Source organism: Mandrillus leucophaeus, unplaced genomic scaffold (genome assembly GCF_000951045.1).
Source record: "Mandrillus leucophaeus isolate KB7577 unplaced genomic scaffold, Mleu.le_1.0 Scaffold8, whole genome shotgun sequence".
NCBI lineage: Eukaryota > Metazoa > Chordata > Mammalia > Primates > Cercopithecidae > Mandrillus > Mandrillus leucophaeus.
Genome location: NW_012108696.1, coordinates 3,554,722 through 3,571,668, shown reverse-complemented (window position 1 = coordinate 3,571,668; position 16,947 = coordinate 3,554,722). Strand labels below are relative to the sequence as shown.

Sequence of the window (16,947 nt, the reverse complement as noted above, 5' to 3'; positions counted from 1 at the left end):
GGGCGGCGGGGAAGGCCCGGTCATAACGGCTCTCACGCCCATGACGATCCCCGATGTGTTCCCGCACTTGCCGCTCATCGCCATCACCCGCAACCCGGTGTTCCCGCGCTTTATCAAGATTATCGAGGTAATGGGAGTCCCCGCCTCGGCCTTAGGTTTCCCACCTCTGCAAGCAGCGGGCTGAACCGTGGGATCACTTTAGCGCCCTCGTGTTTCGCAACTTTTTCAGACATGAAGTTTCTCAGAGGATGCAGTTCGAATCCTTGTCTGCTCACCACTAGCTTGGCAACCTTGAGCCAAAGTCCTTCCCTTTCGAATTTCTTAGGATCTGTTAGATGAGAGGAGTTGAACCCGAAGAGCCTAGGATTATCCACTTAGAACCCGGGTCGTAGAAATCCGGGGCCGGGAGGGACCAGAGTAGTGTTACGGCGCTGTTAGTTTTCTGCTTACTTGGCACAAGTTTTGTAACACCACCTTGTCCCAGGCGCTCTGCCGTCTGGTTACGAGCCTCACTAGGATCAGAATTCATTCGTTTCTTAAACAAATACTTCTTGATTGATTGCTTATTATTTGCCAGAGACTGTTCTAGGTGCTGAGGATATGGCAGTGAACAAAACAGAAAAATTTATGCCTTTGAAGCTGGGCATGGGCTCGCGGTCTAGTCCCAACTACTCCAGCGGCTCAGGTGGGGAGGATTGCTTGAACCCTGGAGTCCAGCCTGGTCAACATGGCGAGACCCTGACTCTTAAGAAAAAAAATCTGTCTTGGAGCTTACGTTCTGGCAGGATGAGACAGGCAATAAAGATGATTAGTAACGATACTGTATTAGATGGCAACAATTACGAGAAATAATAGAGCGTGGATGGGACAGGAGGCTTAGGAGGGTGGGAAGAGGACGTTATTCAGTGTGTTCTTGACCTCCTACCACGTAGCAAGTGCTGAGAATACTGTAGTGAACAAGTCATGCAGTCCCTGGCCTTAACTTATGTTCCGGTGGTAGAAATTAGATCATTTCAGACTAAGAGCCTTGGGGGTGGGGAGGGAGCAGGATGATGTAATAGGGAGAAAGCAGAGTGTAAGGAACTTGAGCTTTTAAAGTAGGAAGGCCCCAAGAGCCTTCTCCCCTAGCTCCCCTTCCCTTAAAAAACAACTACTGATGTGGAAACTGGAATCTAAGGGAAGGTTATCTCTTAACTGGCGGGGAGCAAGGTCACGCAGTGAGTCAGCCTCTGCGCTCACCCTCCAGACTCTGATAAACAAATCTCAAGGATCTGTTGGGAACGGAAAGGCCATTTCAGAGGGGCAACAGTAGAGAGGGGACAGAGGGAGCTTCTCCAACGCTGTCAGTTTGTGTGTCCGAGCTTTTTTTTGTTTTTGTTTTTGAGACAGAGTTGTACTCTCTCATCTAGGCTAGAGAGCAGTGGCGTGATCTCAGCTCACTGCAACCTCTGCCTCCCAGGTTCAAGTGATTCTCCTGCCTCAGCCCCCGGAGTAGCTGGGATTACAGGCGCCCACCACCATGCCTGGCTAATTTTTACATTTTTAGAAGAGACACGGTTTCACCATGTTACCTACGCTGGTCTCGAACTCCTGACCTCAAGTGATTCACCCGCCTCAGCCTCCCAAAGTGCTGGGATTGCAGGTGTGAGTCACCGCGCCCAGCCCCAAGGTCTTTCCTTAATGTTTAGTAGTAGTTACTGATGCAGGCCCCAGAACAAGACCCTGTGGGGTCCTATCCTGGCTCCATAACCTTCAAGTTATTCCTTTGGCTTCCACGTTCTCATCTGTGACATGGACGTATTAGTATCTTGTTAGAGTTGTTGTGGGACTTAAATGAGACGATGTGGGCTGGGCACGATGTCTCACATGTGTAATCCCAGCATTTTGGGAGGCTGAGGCAGGAGGATAATTTGAGACCAGCATGGTCAACATAGACCCTGTCTCTACAAAAACAAAGAAAGAAAGAAAAGCTGGGCACAGTGGCATGCATCTGTCATCCCAGCTACTTGGAAGGCTGAGGCAGGAGGATCACTTGAAACTAGGAGGTCAAGGCTGCAGTGAGCCATGGTGTCACCACTGCACTGCAGCCTGGGCACCAAAATGAGGCCCTGCCTTAGTAATAACCTGATATTGTTTCCTCTTTGGTGTACTTCTGACATTTCAGGACTCTGCCCCGGAGGCCTTTTTCCCATCCTTGACTTCACCCTGGGCAGTTCTCTTTACCCTCCCAGGTTACTGGAGCCACGATGGTGTTCGTCAGGTCTGGTCCCCTCAGTTCTGCAGAGCGACAGATGCCCCTTGCTCCCAGGGCCTGAGCAGAGAGATGATTCTTCTAAAAGAGTTCAGACTGCCCACGTGGAGCTAGCCAGGAGGGTTGAATGAGTGGCTGCGGATAGTATTTGGGAGACTGGCAGGTGGTTCTCGTTATATTTCTGGTTGATGATGCGTTGTAAATCAAAAATGGATCCTGCCAAGGCCAGGAGGCAGATGCCAAGGATGCAGCTATCAGCTGTTGGCGGAGGGGAAATTGGGGGGCAACTTCTTGGGGACCCAAGAAATGTTTCTGAAATTGTTAGCAAAGCTTGATTTACTCTTCAGTTTGTGCTTGACTGTCTGGCCAACTTGCTCTAGAAGGTCCTGTCCTCATTAGCGACTTCTGAGTATAATGAGGACATGCTGTTACCCAGGCTGGTCTGAAACTCCTGGGCTCAAGTGATCCTCGTGCCTCAGCGCCCCAAAGTGCTGGGATTACAGGCATGAGCCACCACACCTGGCCAGGCCATTACCTTTAATCAAGGTCTGTCCAGTGAATTAACGAAGACTTGAAAGAAATCAGGTGAGCTCCTTGCTGCTTCACATGCTTCCTAGAAGACATCATTAGCCCTGAACCTGCTGTTGAGAATGTGCTGTGATCCTAGGGTTCTTGATCATTAATTACAGCGTATGTTGTGATAAGTAACTTTCAATGAAAATTGGAGGGACCGGGCATGGTGGCTCATGGCGAAACTCCATCTCTACTAATAATACAAAAATTAGTGGGTGCAGTGGCACGCGCTTGTAATCCCAGCTACACAGTAGGATGAGTTGGAAGAATCGCTTGAACCCGGGAGGTCGAGGTTGCATTAAGCCGAGATTGCACCACTGCACTCCAGCCTGGGCGGCAGAGTTAAACTTTCAAAAAAAAAAAAAAAAAGGAAGTCATTAACCTCTGGAGTGGGCCACATTTGAATTACTTGTTTATTCTGACATTAATAAAAGCAGAATGGTTTTGATTTTCAAACCAAGACAGTTTGCCCTGGACATCCCTTTTGAAGCTGGATGTTAAATCAATTTCTGGGTTCTGACCATCCGTCTACTTTGAATTTCCTTTGGGAATGGAGGAAACCACTAAGAAAAATGCAGCTAGTTAATTCTGCCTCACTCTTCGCCACCACAGCTTCCTAGCCTCCAGTCTTTTTTTTTCTTTTTTTTCTTTTTTGGTTTCGGCGTTCCCAAACCCTGTTGATTAGTATCCCGGATCCGATTAGCGTGTCCCCAGAGAATAATCTAGACAACGTTAGAGCTGCTGTCAAAAAATGTCAGCTAGAAAAGTTACCCTGGGCCGTGTGTGGTGGCTCACGCCTGTAATCCCAGCACTTTGGGAGGCTGAGGCAGGTCGATCACCTGAGGTCAGGAGTTCGAGACCAGCCTGGCCAATATGGTGAAACCCTGTCGCTACTAAAAATACAAAAATTAGCTAGGTGTGGTGGTGCATGCCTGTAGTCCCAGCTACTCAGGAGGCTGAGGCAGGAGAATCCCTTGAACCCAGTGGGGGCGGAGGTTGCAGTGAGCCGAGATGACGCCATTACATTCCAGCCAGGGCAACAGAATGAGACTCTGTTTCAAAGGAAAAAAAAAAAAAATCTACCCTGCATTTCACCTTGGGGTCATTGTCATGCTAGGTTAAAAATAAGAAGTTGGTTGAGCTGCTAAGAAGGAAAGTCCGTCTCGCCCAGCCTTATGTCGGTGTCTTTCTAAAGAGAGATGACAAGTAAGTGTGATTTTTTTTTCCTTCATTCCCTTGTTGACGTTGCCCTAGAGTCCAGCTCACCACAAGTCCTACTTTGTACTTTGCACTTTTGACTCTTGACCCCAAGGAAACCAGGGAAGACCTCCAGAGTAAAGACCAGGAGCCAGGCAGGCTGCCTTTTCAGCCCGGGCTAAGAACTCAGCTTGTAGCACTAAACTGCATGCATTGGTAAAATGTGGAGGAAATTAACTTCAGGGACCCTTGGTGATGAGATGCACCATGAGGCTGCCTGAAAGCCGAGCTAGCTGGTCGGAGATCATGGCTCCACGTAGAAATGAGTTCCATGGGCCAGGCGTGGTGTCGCACACCTGTAATCCCAGCACTTTGGGAGGCTGAGGCATGTGGATCACCTGAGGTCAGGAATTCCAAAGCAGTCTGACTGACATGGTGAAACCCCGTCTCTACTAAAAATACAAAAAATTAGCCAGACGTGGCGGCAGGCACCTGTAATCCCAGCTACTCGGGAGGCTGAGGAAGGAGAATCGCTTGAACCTGGTAGGTGGAGGTTGCAGTGAGCCCAGATCGCACCATTGCACTCCAGCCTGGGGAACAAGAGTGAAACTCCATCTCAAAAAAAAAGTTGCATGTATGCATTCCATGCAGGCTCTGTGACAGGAGCATGGAAGAGACTTAAAGTCCCATCTGGACCATGTCTTTGTGGCTGACTTAGTGAGGAGCCACCCACCCGGTCCTGTGACCACTGGGGGCAGCCCTGACCTGGCAGAAGCTTCCCTAGGCTCTAGAGCTCCTGTGGGAGCCAAGGAAGCCGCTCTTGGTTTTCAGTAGCATTTGGAGGGACGTTTCTTTTCTCTCCCTCCTCCCTCTCAGCCGGAGACATCCTGCCAAGCATGCAAGCCGTGTTCCAACGTTCCTCTGTGCTCCTCTTCCACAGCAACGAGTCGGATGTGGTCGAGAACCTGGATGAAATCTACCACACGGGGACATTTGCCCAGATCCACGAGATGCAGGACCTTGGGGACAAGCTGCGCATGATCGTCATGGGACACAGAAGGTGGGTGGCTGGTGGGGGTAGTGGGGGGTGGAGGGCAGGGTAGCACGCAGGAGACCAGCCCAGGATGCCCCAGGCCCCAGCATCAGCTTGCCTTGTCTGTCAGCCCCGCAGCGTTCTTATTAGCACTGAGGCCAGACCTGGGGGTAAGAGTGAGACGTGTCACCTCTGGACCCCTCCTGTCTCAGAAAGGGGCGAGCTGCAGGGCCGGGCACAGTGACTCCTGCCTGGAATCCCAGTACTTTGGGATGTCAAGGCAGTTGGATCGCTTGAGTCCAGGAGTTTGAGTGCAGCCTGGGCAACATAGCGAGATCCCATCTCTGCAAAAAAAGATAGAAAAATTAGCTGGATGTGGTGGCTCATGCCTGTGGTCCCAGCTACCCAGGAGGCTGAGGTGGGAGGATCGCTTGAGCCCAGGAGTTTGAGATCAGCCTGGGCAACACAGCAAGACCCTGTTTCTATAAAACATTTTAAAAAGTTAGACATGATGGCATGTTCCTGTAGTCTCAGCTACTTGGCAGGCTGAGGCAGGAGGATTGCTTGAGCCCAGGAGGTCGAGGCTGCAGTGAGCTATGATCATACCACTGCACTGCAGCCTGGGCAGCAGAGTGAGACCCTGAGTTGAGGTGGTGCTAGGTGCTCTGAGGCAAGATGCAGACGGCATGAGAGGTGGAGGGCTCTCGGTGCTCTGAGGGGAGATGCAGACGGCGTGAGAGGTGGAGGGTGCTCGGTGCTCTGAGGGGAGGTGTAGACAGCCTGAGAGGTGGAGGTGGGTAGCTTCTGTGAAGTGCTTGGGGACATTCTTTGCAATGGTGTCCTTGAAATCGAGACCTGAACGACAGGAAGGAGCCACCTGAGCTGAGTCCAGGGCACAGAGTCTCAGAGACCAGCCTGTGCCCGGCCAGGCTGACAGTGTTTTCAGCAGGAGGCCCTGGGGCTTGTCGCTGCAGCTTATCCCCGATACTTAGGATGGGGACAGTGGTGCATTGGCGTGGGACGCAGGGAATGCCTGAATCTGGCTGGAGTCTAAGGGGTGGAGGGGACACTGGTTGGGAGGCCCCGAGAAAGCGGCTCGAGTTCCCAGCCCGAGGACCTGTAGCCACCCTGTGGCTCCAGAGGTCTGGGTTCAGCGGGACCCTTGGACCACCTGTGCCACCAGGGAGGCCTCAGCCGGGGCCAGGGCAGCTCCCAGCCTCAGTGGCTTCACGCCTGCCTTGCTCCTGTGTCAGAGTCCATATCAGCCGACAGCTGGAGGTGGAGCCCGAGGAGCCGGAGGCGGACAACAAGCACAAGCCCCGCAGGAAGTCGAAGCGGGGCAAGAAGGAGGCGGAGGACGAGCTGAGTGCCAGGCACCCGGCGGAGCTGGCGATGGAGCCTGCCCCCGAGCTCCCGGCCGAGGTGCTCATGGTGGAGGTGGAGAACGTCGTCCACGAGGACTTCCAGGTCACAGAGGAGGTGAAAGTGAGTCCGTGTGTCACGCAGGGCGGTCGCAGCTGCCTCCCCAACGGGCTCCCTTGAGCCGTTCCTACAGCCTCTCCTAGGAGTTGTCTCCCACCCTGAGCCCCTCAGCAAGGGTCTGGCCTGTCTGGAACTCAGTTCTAATGGAACAAAGAGGGTGCTTTTCCTCCCAGAGGTCTTTGGAAGACTCTGGGATGGGAGAGGCACAGGAAATTTGCTGGAGCCGTAGCTACTCGAGAGGGAGGCAGGGTTGGAACCCAGGTCCAGCCCCAGCCCGTGTCCCTGTGCCAAAGCCTCCAGCAGTTACCAAGACACCTTCCAGCCCCGGCTTCTTCCCACCAAGCCCGGGAGGTCAGGGAGGGGAAGCTGGGACCGGTGGCTGTAGGACAGGAAACAGCCTGTTGGCCACCCTGATCCCCCAACCTAGGCCATCCTGCCTTCCTGGTGGCACAAGGAGTCAGCTTCCGAGGTGGGCAGCCTCCTGGCGGTGCCACCTGCCCTCCTGCTGTAGGGGCAGTCAGCAAAGCTAACCAAAGGCCTGAAGCATGTCAGCTCCTTACTTGTGTGCCTGGTGTCATCGGCCTCCTCCCCGGGCTGTTGCAGAGCCTGGGGGGAAAGTGCCATGATCAACTGGTGATGTCTGCTGTGGACGCTGGGAGGGGCGAACTGTCCTGTCCACAGGCCCTCCTGAGTTCTTGAGGTCAGCACTTCTATCCTGTACTGCTAGCCTCTATGAGTTGTTTTTGTTTTTGTTTTTTCTTTTTTGAGACAGAGTCTGGCTCTGTCACCCAGGCTGGAGTGCAGTGGCGCCATCTCAGCTCACTGCAGCCTCCGCCTCCCGGGTTCAAGTGACTCTCATGCCTCGGCCTCCCAAGTAACTGGGATTACAGGCACGCGCCACCACACCTGGCTAATTTTTGTATTTTTAGTAGAGACGAGGTTTTACCGTGTTGGCCAGGCTGGTCTCAAACTCCTGACCCTGGGTGATCCTCCCACCTTGGCCTCCCAAAATGCTGGGATTACAGGCGTGAGCCACTGTGCCCGGTCACCTCTGAGTATTGAGCACTTGAAGTAGAGCTGCTGTGGCCAAGGAACAGAATGGAACATTTTACTGGCTGGGTGCAGTGGCTCATGCCTGTCATCCCAACAGTTTTGGAGGCCAAGGAAGGAGGATCACTTGAGACGCAGAGTTCAAAACCAGCCTAGGCAATATGGAGACCCCTGTCTCTGCCAAAAAAAAAAAAAAAAAAAAAAATTAGCTGGGCATGGTGGCGTACACCAGTGGTCCAACCTGTGGGAGGGTGGCTTGAGCCCGGGAGGTTGAGGCTGCAGTGAGCTGTGATCGCATCACTGCACTCCAGCCTGGGCAACAGAGTGAGACCCTGTATCTAAAAATTAGAACAATTCTAACAGCCACCAGTGGCTACACTGTCCTGGGCAGCACAGCACTGGCGCTCCCTGTGAGAATCTTGCAGCAGGGGGAAGACGGTGACCGAACTGACAGATGTGATTAGAATTGGCAAGACCCCTGAGGGGCAGCGAGCTTGTTTTTTGTTTTGTTTTGTTTTTTTGGTTTTTTTTTTTTTGAGACGGAGTCTCTGTTGTCGCCCAGGCTGGAGGGCAGTGGCGCAATCTCGGCCCTCTGCAAGCTCCGCCTCCCGGGTTCATGTGACTGTCCTGCCTCAGCCTCCCCAGTAGCTGGGACTACAGGCGCTCACCACCACGCCAGGCTAATTTTTTGTATTTTTAGTAGAGACGGTTTCACCGCATTAGCCAGGATAGTCTTGATCTCCTGACCTTGTGATCCGCCCACCTCGGCCTCCCAAAGTGCTGGGATTACAGGCGTGAGCCACCGCGCCCGGCCTGAACTTGTTTTTCTTAAAGCAAGTGCCCTGGACCTCCAGTGGACCAGTTCTGGTGCCTTCTACCAGGGTCAGCTCAGACAGTTCAGGGTCAAAGCCAAAGACTAGAGACCGGGTGATTATGGTTTTTTTTGGAGACAGAGTCTCGCCCTGTCACTCAGACTGGAGTGCATTGGCGCAATCTTGGCTCATGGCAACCTCCGCCTCCTGAGTTCAAGTGATTCTCCTACCTCAGCCTCCTGAGTAGCTGGGATTACAGGCATCCACCAAAGTGCCTGGCTAATTTTTTTTTTGTAGTTTTAGTGGAGACGGGGTTTCACCATGTTGGCCAGGTGGATCTTGAGCTCCTGGCCTCAAGTGATCCACCTACCTCTGCCTCCCAAAGTGTTGGTGTTACAGGTGTGAGCCACCATGCCCAGCCGAGACCAGGTGATGAAAATTTGGTTGTAGGCAGCCACGGTTGCCCATGCCTGTGGTCCCAGCTACTCCGGAAAATGAGGAGGGGAGGATCGCTTGAGCCCAAGAATTCCAGGCTGCAGTGAGTCATGATCGCGCCACTGCACTCCAGCCTGGGTGACAGAGCAAGACTTGGTCTCTCAAAAAAAAATTATTAATAAAGGAAAGAAAAGGCAGTCTCTTTTCTTCCCCCAAGATAGCTTGTCCTAAGGACAAGGCTCTGAGGGGTAAGGAGACAGGGTTTGGTTTTAGTTTGGACTCTCTTGGTCCCGTGTCCCTGGGACTAGTGAGTTTAGGCTGCACTCCTCCGTCTCCGAAGCCCTCCGTGGCCAGGGCCAGTTGGGGGAGGGGAGGGGAGGGGGGCAGCTGATGGAGCAACTGGTGGGTGGGGCTCCCAGGGCCACGCCTCCCACCCCCTGCTGAAGCACTGCTGGGCCTCAATGACCCTGCCCCCATACCTGGCAGGCCCTGACCGCAGAGATCGTGAAGACCATCCGGGACATCATTGCCCTGAACCCTCTCTACAGGTGGGCCTCTGCGGGCGGCTGCCAGGCGGGGGCATCTCTGTGTTTGTTTCTGCAGCTGGGTGGGTAGGGGGCTTCCTCAGCGTCCTCCTGGGAGGAAACCTCGCCTGGGGCAGGGATCCGTGGCCCAGGGAGCGGCCTGTGCGGAGGAGCCTGCTGCCCACTGGGGCATGGGGCAGGTGGGAGGCCCGGGGCCTCAGCAGGCCCAGGTTCCTTGTCCCCTTCTGCTGAGGCCGGAAGCTGTTGCTGGCATTGGCTGGGGGAGTGGGGAGCAGACTGCTGAGGTGAGGTCACTGCACGGCTCCCGTGGGGGCTGCATGTGGGGATGCCACATGCCTTTCCAGCCCAGGACAGGTGGGCCCTGAACTCTGGGCACCAAGCAGCAGTGCTTGCTCCCAGCGAGCCCCCCTAGGCCCTGCCTGTAGCTACAGGGGACAAGGACCCTGAGGACTGGGTCCCCGTCAGGGGGCTGCAGTGCAGCAGAGCGCAGGGCCGTGGACACCGAGGCGGCTCCCTTTGTCCCCCAGGGAGTCGGTGCTGCAGATGATGCAGGCTGGCCAGCGGGTGGTGGACAACCCCATCTACCTGAGCGACATGGGCGCTGCGCTCACCGGGGCCGAGTCCCACGAGCTGCAGGACGTCCTGGAAGAGACCAACGTGAGTACCCCACACTCCACAGCCCCTGACACCCGGCTGCACCCCACCTCCACTATGCTCCGCCCATGCCCAGCTGCCCTCACTCCTCCTCGGCTCCCCCGTGCCTGCCTGCCCTCACCCCTCCACCGTGCGCCATCCACCCCCAGCCGTGTGTCCCTGGCTCTGTTTTTGAGATGATTTCCTGCTGTGTGCCTTGATCCACATCCGTCCGCCTTTGAGCGGCAACATAGCCTTCAGCTGGGAGTTAACTGTTGCGGGTTCAGTGGGATCCTCTGGACCGCGTACCCAGGGCATTGCCAGTCTTTTGCTGTTGTGAGCGGCATTCCTGAGAGCGTCCCCATGCACGCAGCTGGAGGGCCTGCGGAGGTATCCATAGGATGCGTTTCCAGCACAGGATTTGTCAGGGCGGAGGGCACGCATGCCTCTGTGCTGGGTGTGGCGTGGCCAGGCGCTCCTGGCAGCATCTTGCAGGGTGCGCCTTTTCCCCCACCTCGGCCCTACATGCACAGATACCGACTTCTGCTCATCCTTTCCGCCCTCCCTGTCTCGGCAGATTCCCAAGCGGCTGTACAAGGCCCTCTCCCTGCTGAAGAAGGAATTTGAATTGAGCAAGCTGCAGCAGCGCCTGGGGCGGGAGGTGAGCCTGAGGCTGAGGCGCAGCCACTCTTGGGGGCCTTCCCGTCAGGCCACGTGACATCAGTCAGGCTCTGGAGCACACGGAGGGACCAGTGGCATCGACCAGGGCAAGCCCAGAAGGCCTGTCTGGGTTTTGAGGGCTTCGTGCCATCATCTGCTCTGTCGTCCTGGGCTGTGGAACTCTCTGCATTGAACAGGAAAGCTTAAAGCTGGTCCCAGTGTAATGAGCCCAGGGTGGAGCAGTCTCAGGACCGTCCCACATCAAGGGAAGAATTCCTCTGCCTTTGTAATCTTGAGGACAGTGTTGGAAATTGGGAAGCAGCCTGGGAAAAGTGGAGATGCTGTTTCTTAAGACCCAACCATTGAGGCTCACTGTCCTGATACTCGGCAGATCACAGCCTGCCTGATGCTCAGTCACTTCACAGTTGTAGCATTTTTTGGAATTTTTTAAGACAGGGTCTCAGTCGGCCGCCTAGGCTGGAGTGCAGTGGCGCAATCTCAGCTCACGACAGCCTCCACCTTCAGGGCTCAAGCGGTCCTCCCACCTCAGCTTCCCGAGTAGCTGGGATTACAGGCGTGTGACACCACACCGGCTAATTTTTGTCTTTCAGTAGAGAAGGGTTTCACCATGTTGGCCAGGCTGGTCTTGAACTCCTGGCCTCAGGTGATCCGCCTGCTTTGGCCTCCCAAAGTGCTGAGATTACAGGCGTGAGCCACGGTGCCTGGCCCCATCTCTGTAAACAATTTTAAAATTAGAGCCAGGCGTGGTGGCAGGTGCCTGTGGTCCCGGCTACCCAGGAGGCTAAGGCAGGAGGATCGCTTGAGTCCAGGAGGTGGAGGCTATGGTGAGCTATCATGGTGCCTTTGCACTCTAGCCTGGGCAACAGAGGAAGACCCTGTTTCAAAAAAAAAAAACAAAAGATGGAACCAAAGGCTTCCTGCCCTGGGTTTCGTTTCTTTTTTCTGAGTCCTGGGGGAGCAGAGGGTGTCCACTCGCGCGGGGACGCACACACTCACCTACCTTCCCAGACCCAGGGCCTGATGGCAGCGCCTCACCCCACAGGTGGAGGAGAAGATCAAGCAGACCCACCGCAAGTACCTGCTGCAGGAGCAGCTGAAGATCATCAAGAAGGAGCTGGGCCTGGAGAAGGACGACAAGGACGCCATCGAGGAGAAGTTCCGGGAGCGCCTCAAGGAGCTCGTGGTCCCCAAGCATGTCATGGATGTTGTGGACGAGGAGCTGAGCAAGCTGGGCCTGCTGGACAACCACTCCTCGGAATTCAAGTGAGCGCCAGGCCCGGGGCGGCCCAGCCCTCGGGCAAGCCCTCCTCAGCCCCTGTCTTGGGCAGGCCAGGGGACCCAGCAGGAGAGCCCTGTGGCACCTTCTTGCTGTGGTAGCTGCTTGGTGGTGGGCTAGGAGGTAGCCAGTGAGCATCAGTCCTGTTCCTGGGCAGGACACGTCATCACCGTCTGCATTCTACGAGGAAATCGAGGCTCAGGGCTGTGGAATTAGTGGTCAAGGCCTATGAGCTGGTAGGTGGTGCCAGGGATTTGAACCCAGGGACACCTGGCTCTACACCAGGGCTGCTTTTTTATTTTTTTATTTTTGAGATGGAGTCTCGCTCAGTTGTCCAGGCTGGAGTGCAGTGGTGCAGTCTTGGCTCACTACTACTTCTACTTCCCAGGTTCAAGCAATTCTGCTTCGATCCCTCAAGTAGCTGGGACTACAGGCATGCATCCCATGCTCCACTTTTTTTTTTGTATTTTTAGGAGACATGCGGTTTCACCATGTTGTTCAGGCTGGTCTTGAACTCCTGACCTCAAATAATCCACCTGCGTTGACCTCCCAAAGCGCTGGGATTACAGGCATGAGCCACCGTGCCTGGCTTTTTGCTTTTTTTTTTTTTTTTTTTTTTTTTTTGTTTGAGATGGAGTCTTGCTCTGTCGCCCAGGCAGGAGTGCAGTGTCTCGTCTCACTGCAAGCTCCACCTCCCGGGTTCACGCCATTCTCCTGCCTCAGCCTCCGGAGCAGCTGGCACTACAGGCGCCCACCGCCACGCCCAGCTAATTTTTTGTAGTTTTAGTAGAGACAGCTTTTCACTGTGCTAGCCAGGATAGTCTCGATCTCCTGACCTTGTGATCCGCTTGGCTTGGCCTCCCAAAGTTCTGGGATTACAGGCGTGAGCCACTGTACTCGGCCCATAAACTGTTTTATAGAGACGGGGTCTCGCCGAGTTGCCCAGGCTGGTCTTGAACTCCTGGGCTCCAGCGATCCTCCCACCTGGGCCTCCCAAAGTGCTGGGATTACAGGCATGAGCCACCTCATGCTATCTCAGCTCTCCTGACAAGAGTCAGCAGTGGACCTCCAGCAGTCCCCTCCTTCCTGCGCTGGGTGCCTTGGACAGGGCAGTTTGTAAATTTTTTTTTTTTTTTTTTTTTTGTTTGAGATGGAGTCTTGCTCTGTCGCCCAGGCAGGAGTGCAGTGTCTCGTCTCACTGCAAGCTCCACCTCCCGGGTTCACGCCATTCTCCTGCCTCAGCCTCCGGAGCAGCTGGCACTACAGGCGCCCACCGCCACGCCCAGCTAATTTTTTGTAGTTTTAGTAGAGACAGCTTTTCACTGTGCTAGCCAGGATAGTCTCGATCTCCTGACCTTGTGATCCGCTTGGCTTGGCCTCCCAAAGTTCTGGGATTACAGGCGTGAGCCACTGTACTCGGCCCATAAACTGTTTTATAGAGACGGGGTCTCGCCGAGTTGCCCAGGCTGGTCTTGAACTCCTGGGCTCCAGCGATCCTCCCACCTGGGCCTCCCAAAGAGCTGGGATTACAAACATGAGCTGCTGTGCTTGGCCCCACACATGGTTTCAAGCCCCGGGCAACCACACGGCCAAGTCCAGTAGACACACGGGCAGCTCGTGAGCTCCGCTCAGCATCTCTCATCTTTCCCCTGGCAGTGTCACCCGCAACTACCTAGACTGGCTCACGTCCATCCCTTGGGGCAAGTACAGCAACGAGAACCTGGACCTGGTGCGGGCACAGGCAGTGCTGGAGGAAGACCACTACGGCATGGAGGACGTCAAGAAACGCATCCTGGTGAGCCCAGTGTCTGGCCTGCTGTGGATTTGCATGTGGGCAGTGGGCCCAGGCCCAGGACTCTGTGCTGTGGGTTGAGATTTCAGAGGAGCCTCCTGGTGAATTCGTAGGCCTGGGAGTGCTGGTCGGGGGGATCCTGACGGAGGGAGCATCCTGCCCTGTCGCCGGGGGCTCGAGGATTTCCCAGATGGACTGAAGTCATGCCTGACAGGCCGAGCATGGTGGGACTGCTTGTCCCAGCTACTCAGGAGGCTTAGGCAGGAGGATCACTTGAGCCCAGGAAGCTGAGGCTGTGGTGAGCTGTGATCGTACCACTGCACATCAGGTTGGGTGACAGAGGGAGACCCCCATCTCTACAAAAAATTTAAAAATTTGGGCCAGGTGTGGTGGCTCAAGCCTGTAACCCCAGCACTTTGGGAGGCCGAGGCAGGCAGATCACGAGGTCAGGAGATCGAGACCATCCTGGCGAACACAGTGAAACCTCGTCTCTACTAAAAATACAAAAAATTAGCCGGGCGCGGTGGCAGGTGCTGTAGTCCCAGCTACTTGGGAGGCTGAGGCAGTAGAATGGCTTGAACCCGGGAGGCAGAGCTTGCAGTGAGCGGAGATTGCGCCACTGCACTCCAGCCTGGGTAACAGAGTGAGACTCCGTCTCAAAAAAAGAAAAAAATTAGTCTGGTGTGGTGGTGTGTGTCTGTAGTCCCAGCTACTTGGGAGGCTGAAGTGGGAGGATTGCTTGAACCCAGGAGGTGGAGGCTTCAGTGAGCTGTGATGGCGCCACTACACTCCAGCCTGGGCAACAGAGCAAGACCTTGTCTGAAAATTAATTAATTTTAAATTAATTTTTAAAATACCACTCCTGAGACATTAGAAACCAGGCAGGCAAGTGGGAGTCAGAGGCTAAAAACAGGAGTCAGAGCCCGGGCGCAGTGGCTCACGCCTTTAATCCCAGCACTTTGGGAGGCCGAGGTGGGCTGAGGCTTACAAGGTCAGGAGTTCAAGACCAGCCTGACCAACGTGGTGAAACCCCGCTTCTACTAAAAATACAAAAAAAGTAGCGGGGCATGGTAACTTGTGCCTGTAATCCCAGCTAGTAGAGAGACTGAGGCAGGAGAATTGCTTGAACGCCGGAGACAGAGGTTGCAGTGAGCTGAGATCGCACCAGTGTACTCCAGCCTGGGCAGCAGAGCGAGACTCCATCTCAAAAAAAAAAAAAAAAAAGGAGCCAGAGGCATTGGTGGAGGGGGAGAGTGGGCTGCCTCTCTGGGTCGGGCTGGAGAGAGTGGGGCATTCATTGGTGGTGTTCGGAGTCCCGGGGAAGGGACCCGTTAGGAGGTGGGGAACTGCTGAACGGGCCTGGCGCTGCCGGGCGGCCACAGTCTCCTGGCATCTAGTTGTCCTGTTGGTGTTAATGGAGCTCTTGTCACGGGCTGCCCCTCCCTGTGGCCAGTGGCAGTATTGATCTGCTCAGCCTCCCGGACAATCCTGGTCCCTTTCCGAAGCCCTCAGGCGTCTGAAAGGCAGTGTGCAGGTGGCGAGAGTCATGCCCAGGCCCCGGGCTTACCCAGCCCACGCGCCCACTGAGCCTGCCTCTGTCCGTAGGAATTCATTGCCGTCAGCCAGCTCCGCGGCTCCACCCAGGGCAAGATCCTCTGCTTCTACGGCCCCCCTGGCGTGGGCAAGACCAGCATTGCCCGCTCCATCGCCCGCGCCCTGAACCGAGAGTACTTCCGCTTCAGCGTCGGGGGCATGACTGACGTGGCTGAGATCAAGGGCCACAGGTAGGCCTGGCTCCGGGAGCTCTCCCCACGGGCTCCCCTCAGCGGTGCTGCCGGGCTTCGTCTTCTCCAGTCACTGTTAACATTTGGTAGAGCAATATGGGTCGTGGGCAGCCAGTTCCACTCACGCTAGAGTAACTGAAAAGTCTAGCCATGTGGCGGACCTCAGGCCTGGCTGATTCCAGGCGCTCAAACAGCGCTGGCAGGAATCTCCATGGCCTGACCTCTGGGAGAGACATCTTGGCCGGCCCTCAGTAGACGCCCCCAGTAGTTCCAGCTCAGGTCCTGCAGTGCCCCGGCCAGAGCTGCAGGGCCAGCATTTGCCATGCACACGCTGGTTTATATGGGCTGTGGCTGATGCCCCAGGACTCAGGGTGAGGTCGGCCCCACCCCCCACCCTGAAGTCTGTGGGCTGGAGTCAGGAGAGACGGTCTCCGGTGAGGACCGGGCTGCGCACACCAGAGAAACCTTGGCGCCTCTGTGGGCTCACTCCTCCCAGCTGGCCTCAGGCCCAGAGCAAGGGCCATGGCCCTCAGCATTCAGCGCCTTCCCACCTGGCCCTTCGGGTGGGCAGCCAGGCGCGGCTTCTGCGGCTTCCTTCCTCGCCAAGCTCTGTAGACCACGGTTGTTTGGAAACCGTAGCCCTAGTGAAAGCCGAGCATGAGGCATCTGCTAAGTCCACCACCTATTTCCATTCTGCATGGCGTTCACTTGAGTCCGCGTTTGAAGTGAACATTTCTGGCTCCTCTAAAAACATGCCCAGCTCTGGAACCCCCAGGCTCAGGCCTTCTCAGCCTGCCCGCTGCAAGGGTGACAGCACGCTGGCCCGCGCTGTGTCCCCAGGGCGCGGCCACTCTCACCAGCCTGGAGTTGGGAGGAGCTGGAGGAGGTGGGGCCAGTGCAGTTTTGGGGGTCCCAGATTGACCAGGGGGGCGGGGGTCTGAGTGGGAGGACAGGGGACCTGTTTTGCAGGCCCTTGGATGGGGTGGGGGTGTGAGCAGGAAGGAGCAGCTGGGTGAAGGTGGAGGGGCGGGTGTGGGGGCACCCACTCCTTCCTGGGCACGCGGTTTGAGGTGGTCCTGAAGCCTCTTGGGCCCTGGTTCAGGGATGGCTAGAGGTGCAGACAAGACCCACTCACTGCCGGAGGAGAGACCCTGGCGGGGCCTGAACGAGCCCGAGCCGCCTCCGGCCTTGGGAGGGAGTCACCAGGGAGCCGGGCTGCAGGGAGGGCAGGCGCCTGTGCTGACGTCTCTCGGGCTTCCTGAGACAAGGACAAGGACAGGAGACTGGCTGCGGGGAGATGGATCACTGTTGATAACAGCAGCAGAACCCTCCTGCCCACAGGACAATGCATGACCTGCCCCACCCCTCCCTCTCCTCTCCTCTTTCTACCCCCTTCTCTCTCC

The 16,947-nt window shown here is 55.8% G+C and overlaps 1 protein-coding gene across 1 annotated transcript in view; it reads left to right on the top strand.

The window, feature by feature from the left end:
• The window catches only part of LONP1 (lon peptidase 1, mitochondrial), a 23,805-nt gene continuing 6,858 nt past the window's right edge, over nucleotides 1–16,947 (top strand). The window contains exons 1-10 of the mRNA XM_011967476.1: nucleotides 1–127; nucleotides 3,942–4,030; nucleotides 4,962–5,081; nucleotides 6,308–6,539; nucleotides 9,320–9,381; nucleotides 9,906–10,035; nucleotides 10,589–10,672; nucleotides 11,735–11,955; nucleotides 13,625–13,763; nucleotides 15,366–15,544. Of these exons, the coding sequence (XP_011822866.1) occupies nucleotides 41–127; nucleotides 3,942–4,030; nucleotides 4,962–5,081; nucleotides 6,308–6,539; nucleotides 9,320–9,381; nucleotides 9,906–10,035; nucleotides 10,589–10,672; nucleotides 11,735–11,955; nucleotides 13,625–13,763; nucleotides 15,366–15,544 (1,343 nt within the window). The 5' untranslated portion in view covers nucleotides 1–40. The remainder of the gene's footprint in view (nucleotides 128–3,941; nucleotides 4,031–4,961; nucleotides 5,082–6,307; nucleotides 6,540–9,319; nucleotides 9,382–9,905; nucleotides 10,036–10,588; nucleotides 10,673–11,734; nucleotides 11,956–13,624; nucleotides 13,764–15,365; nucleotides 15,545–16,947) is intronic.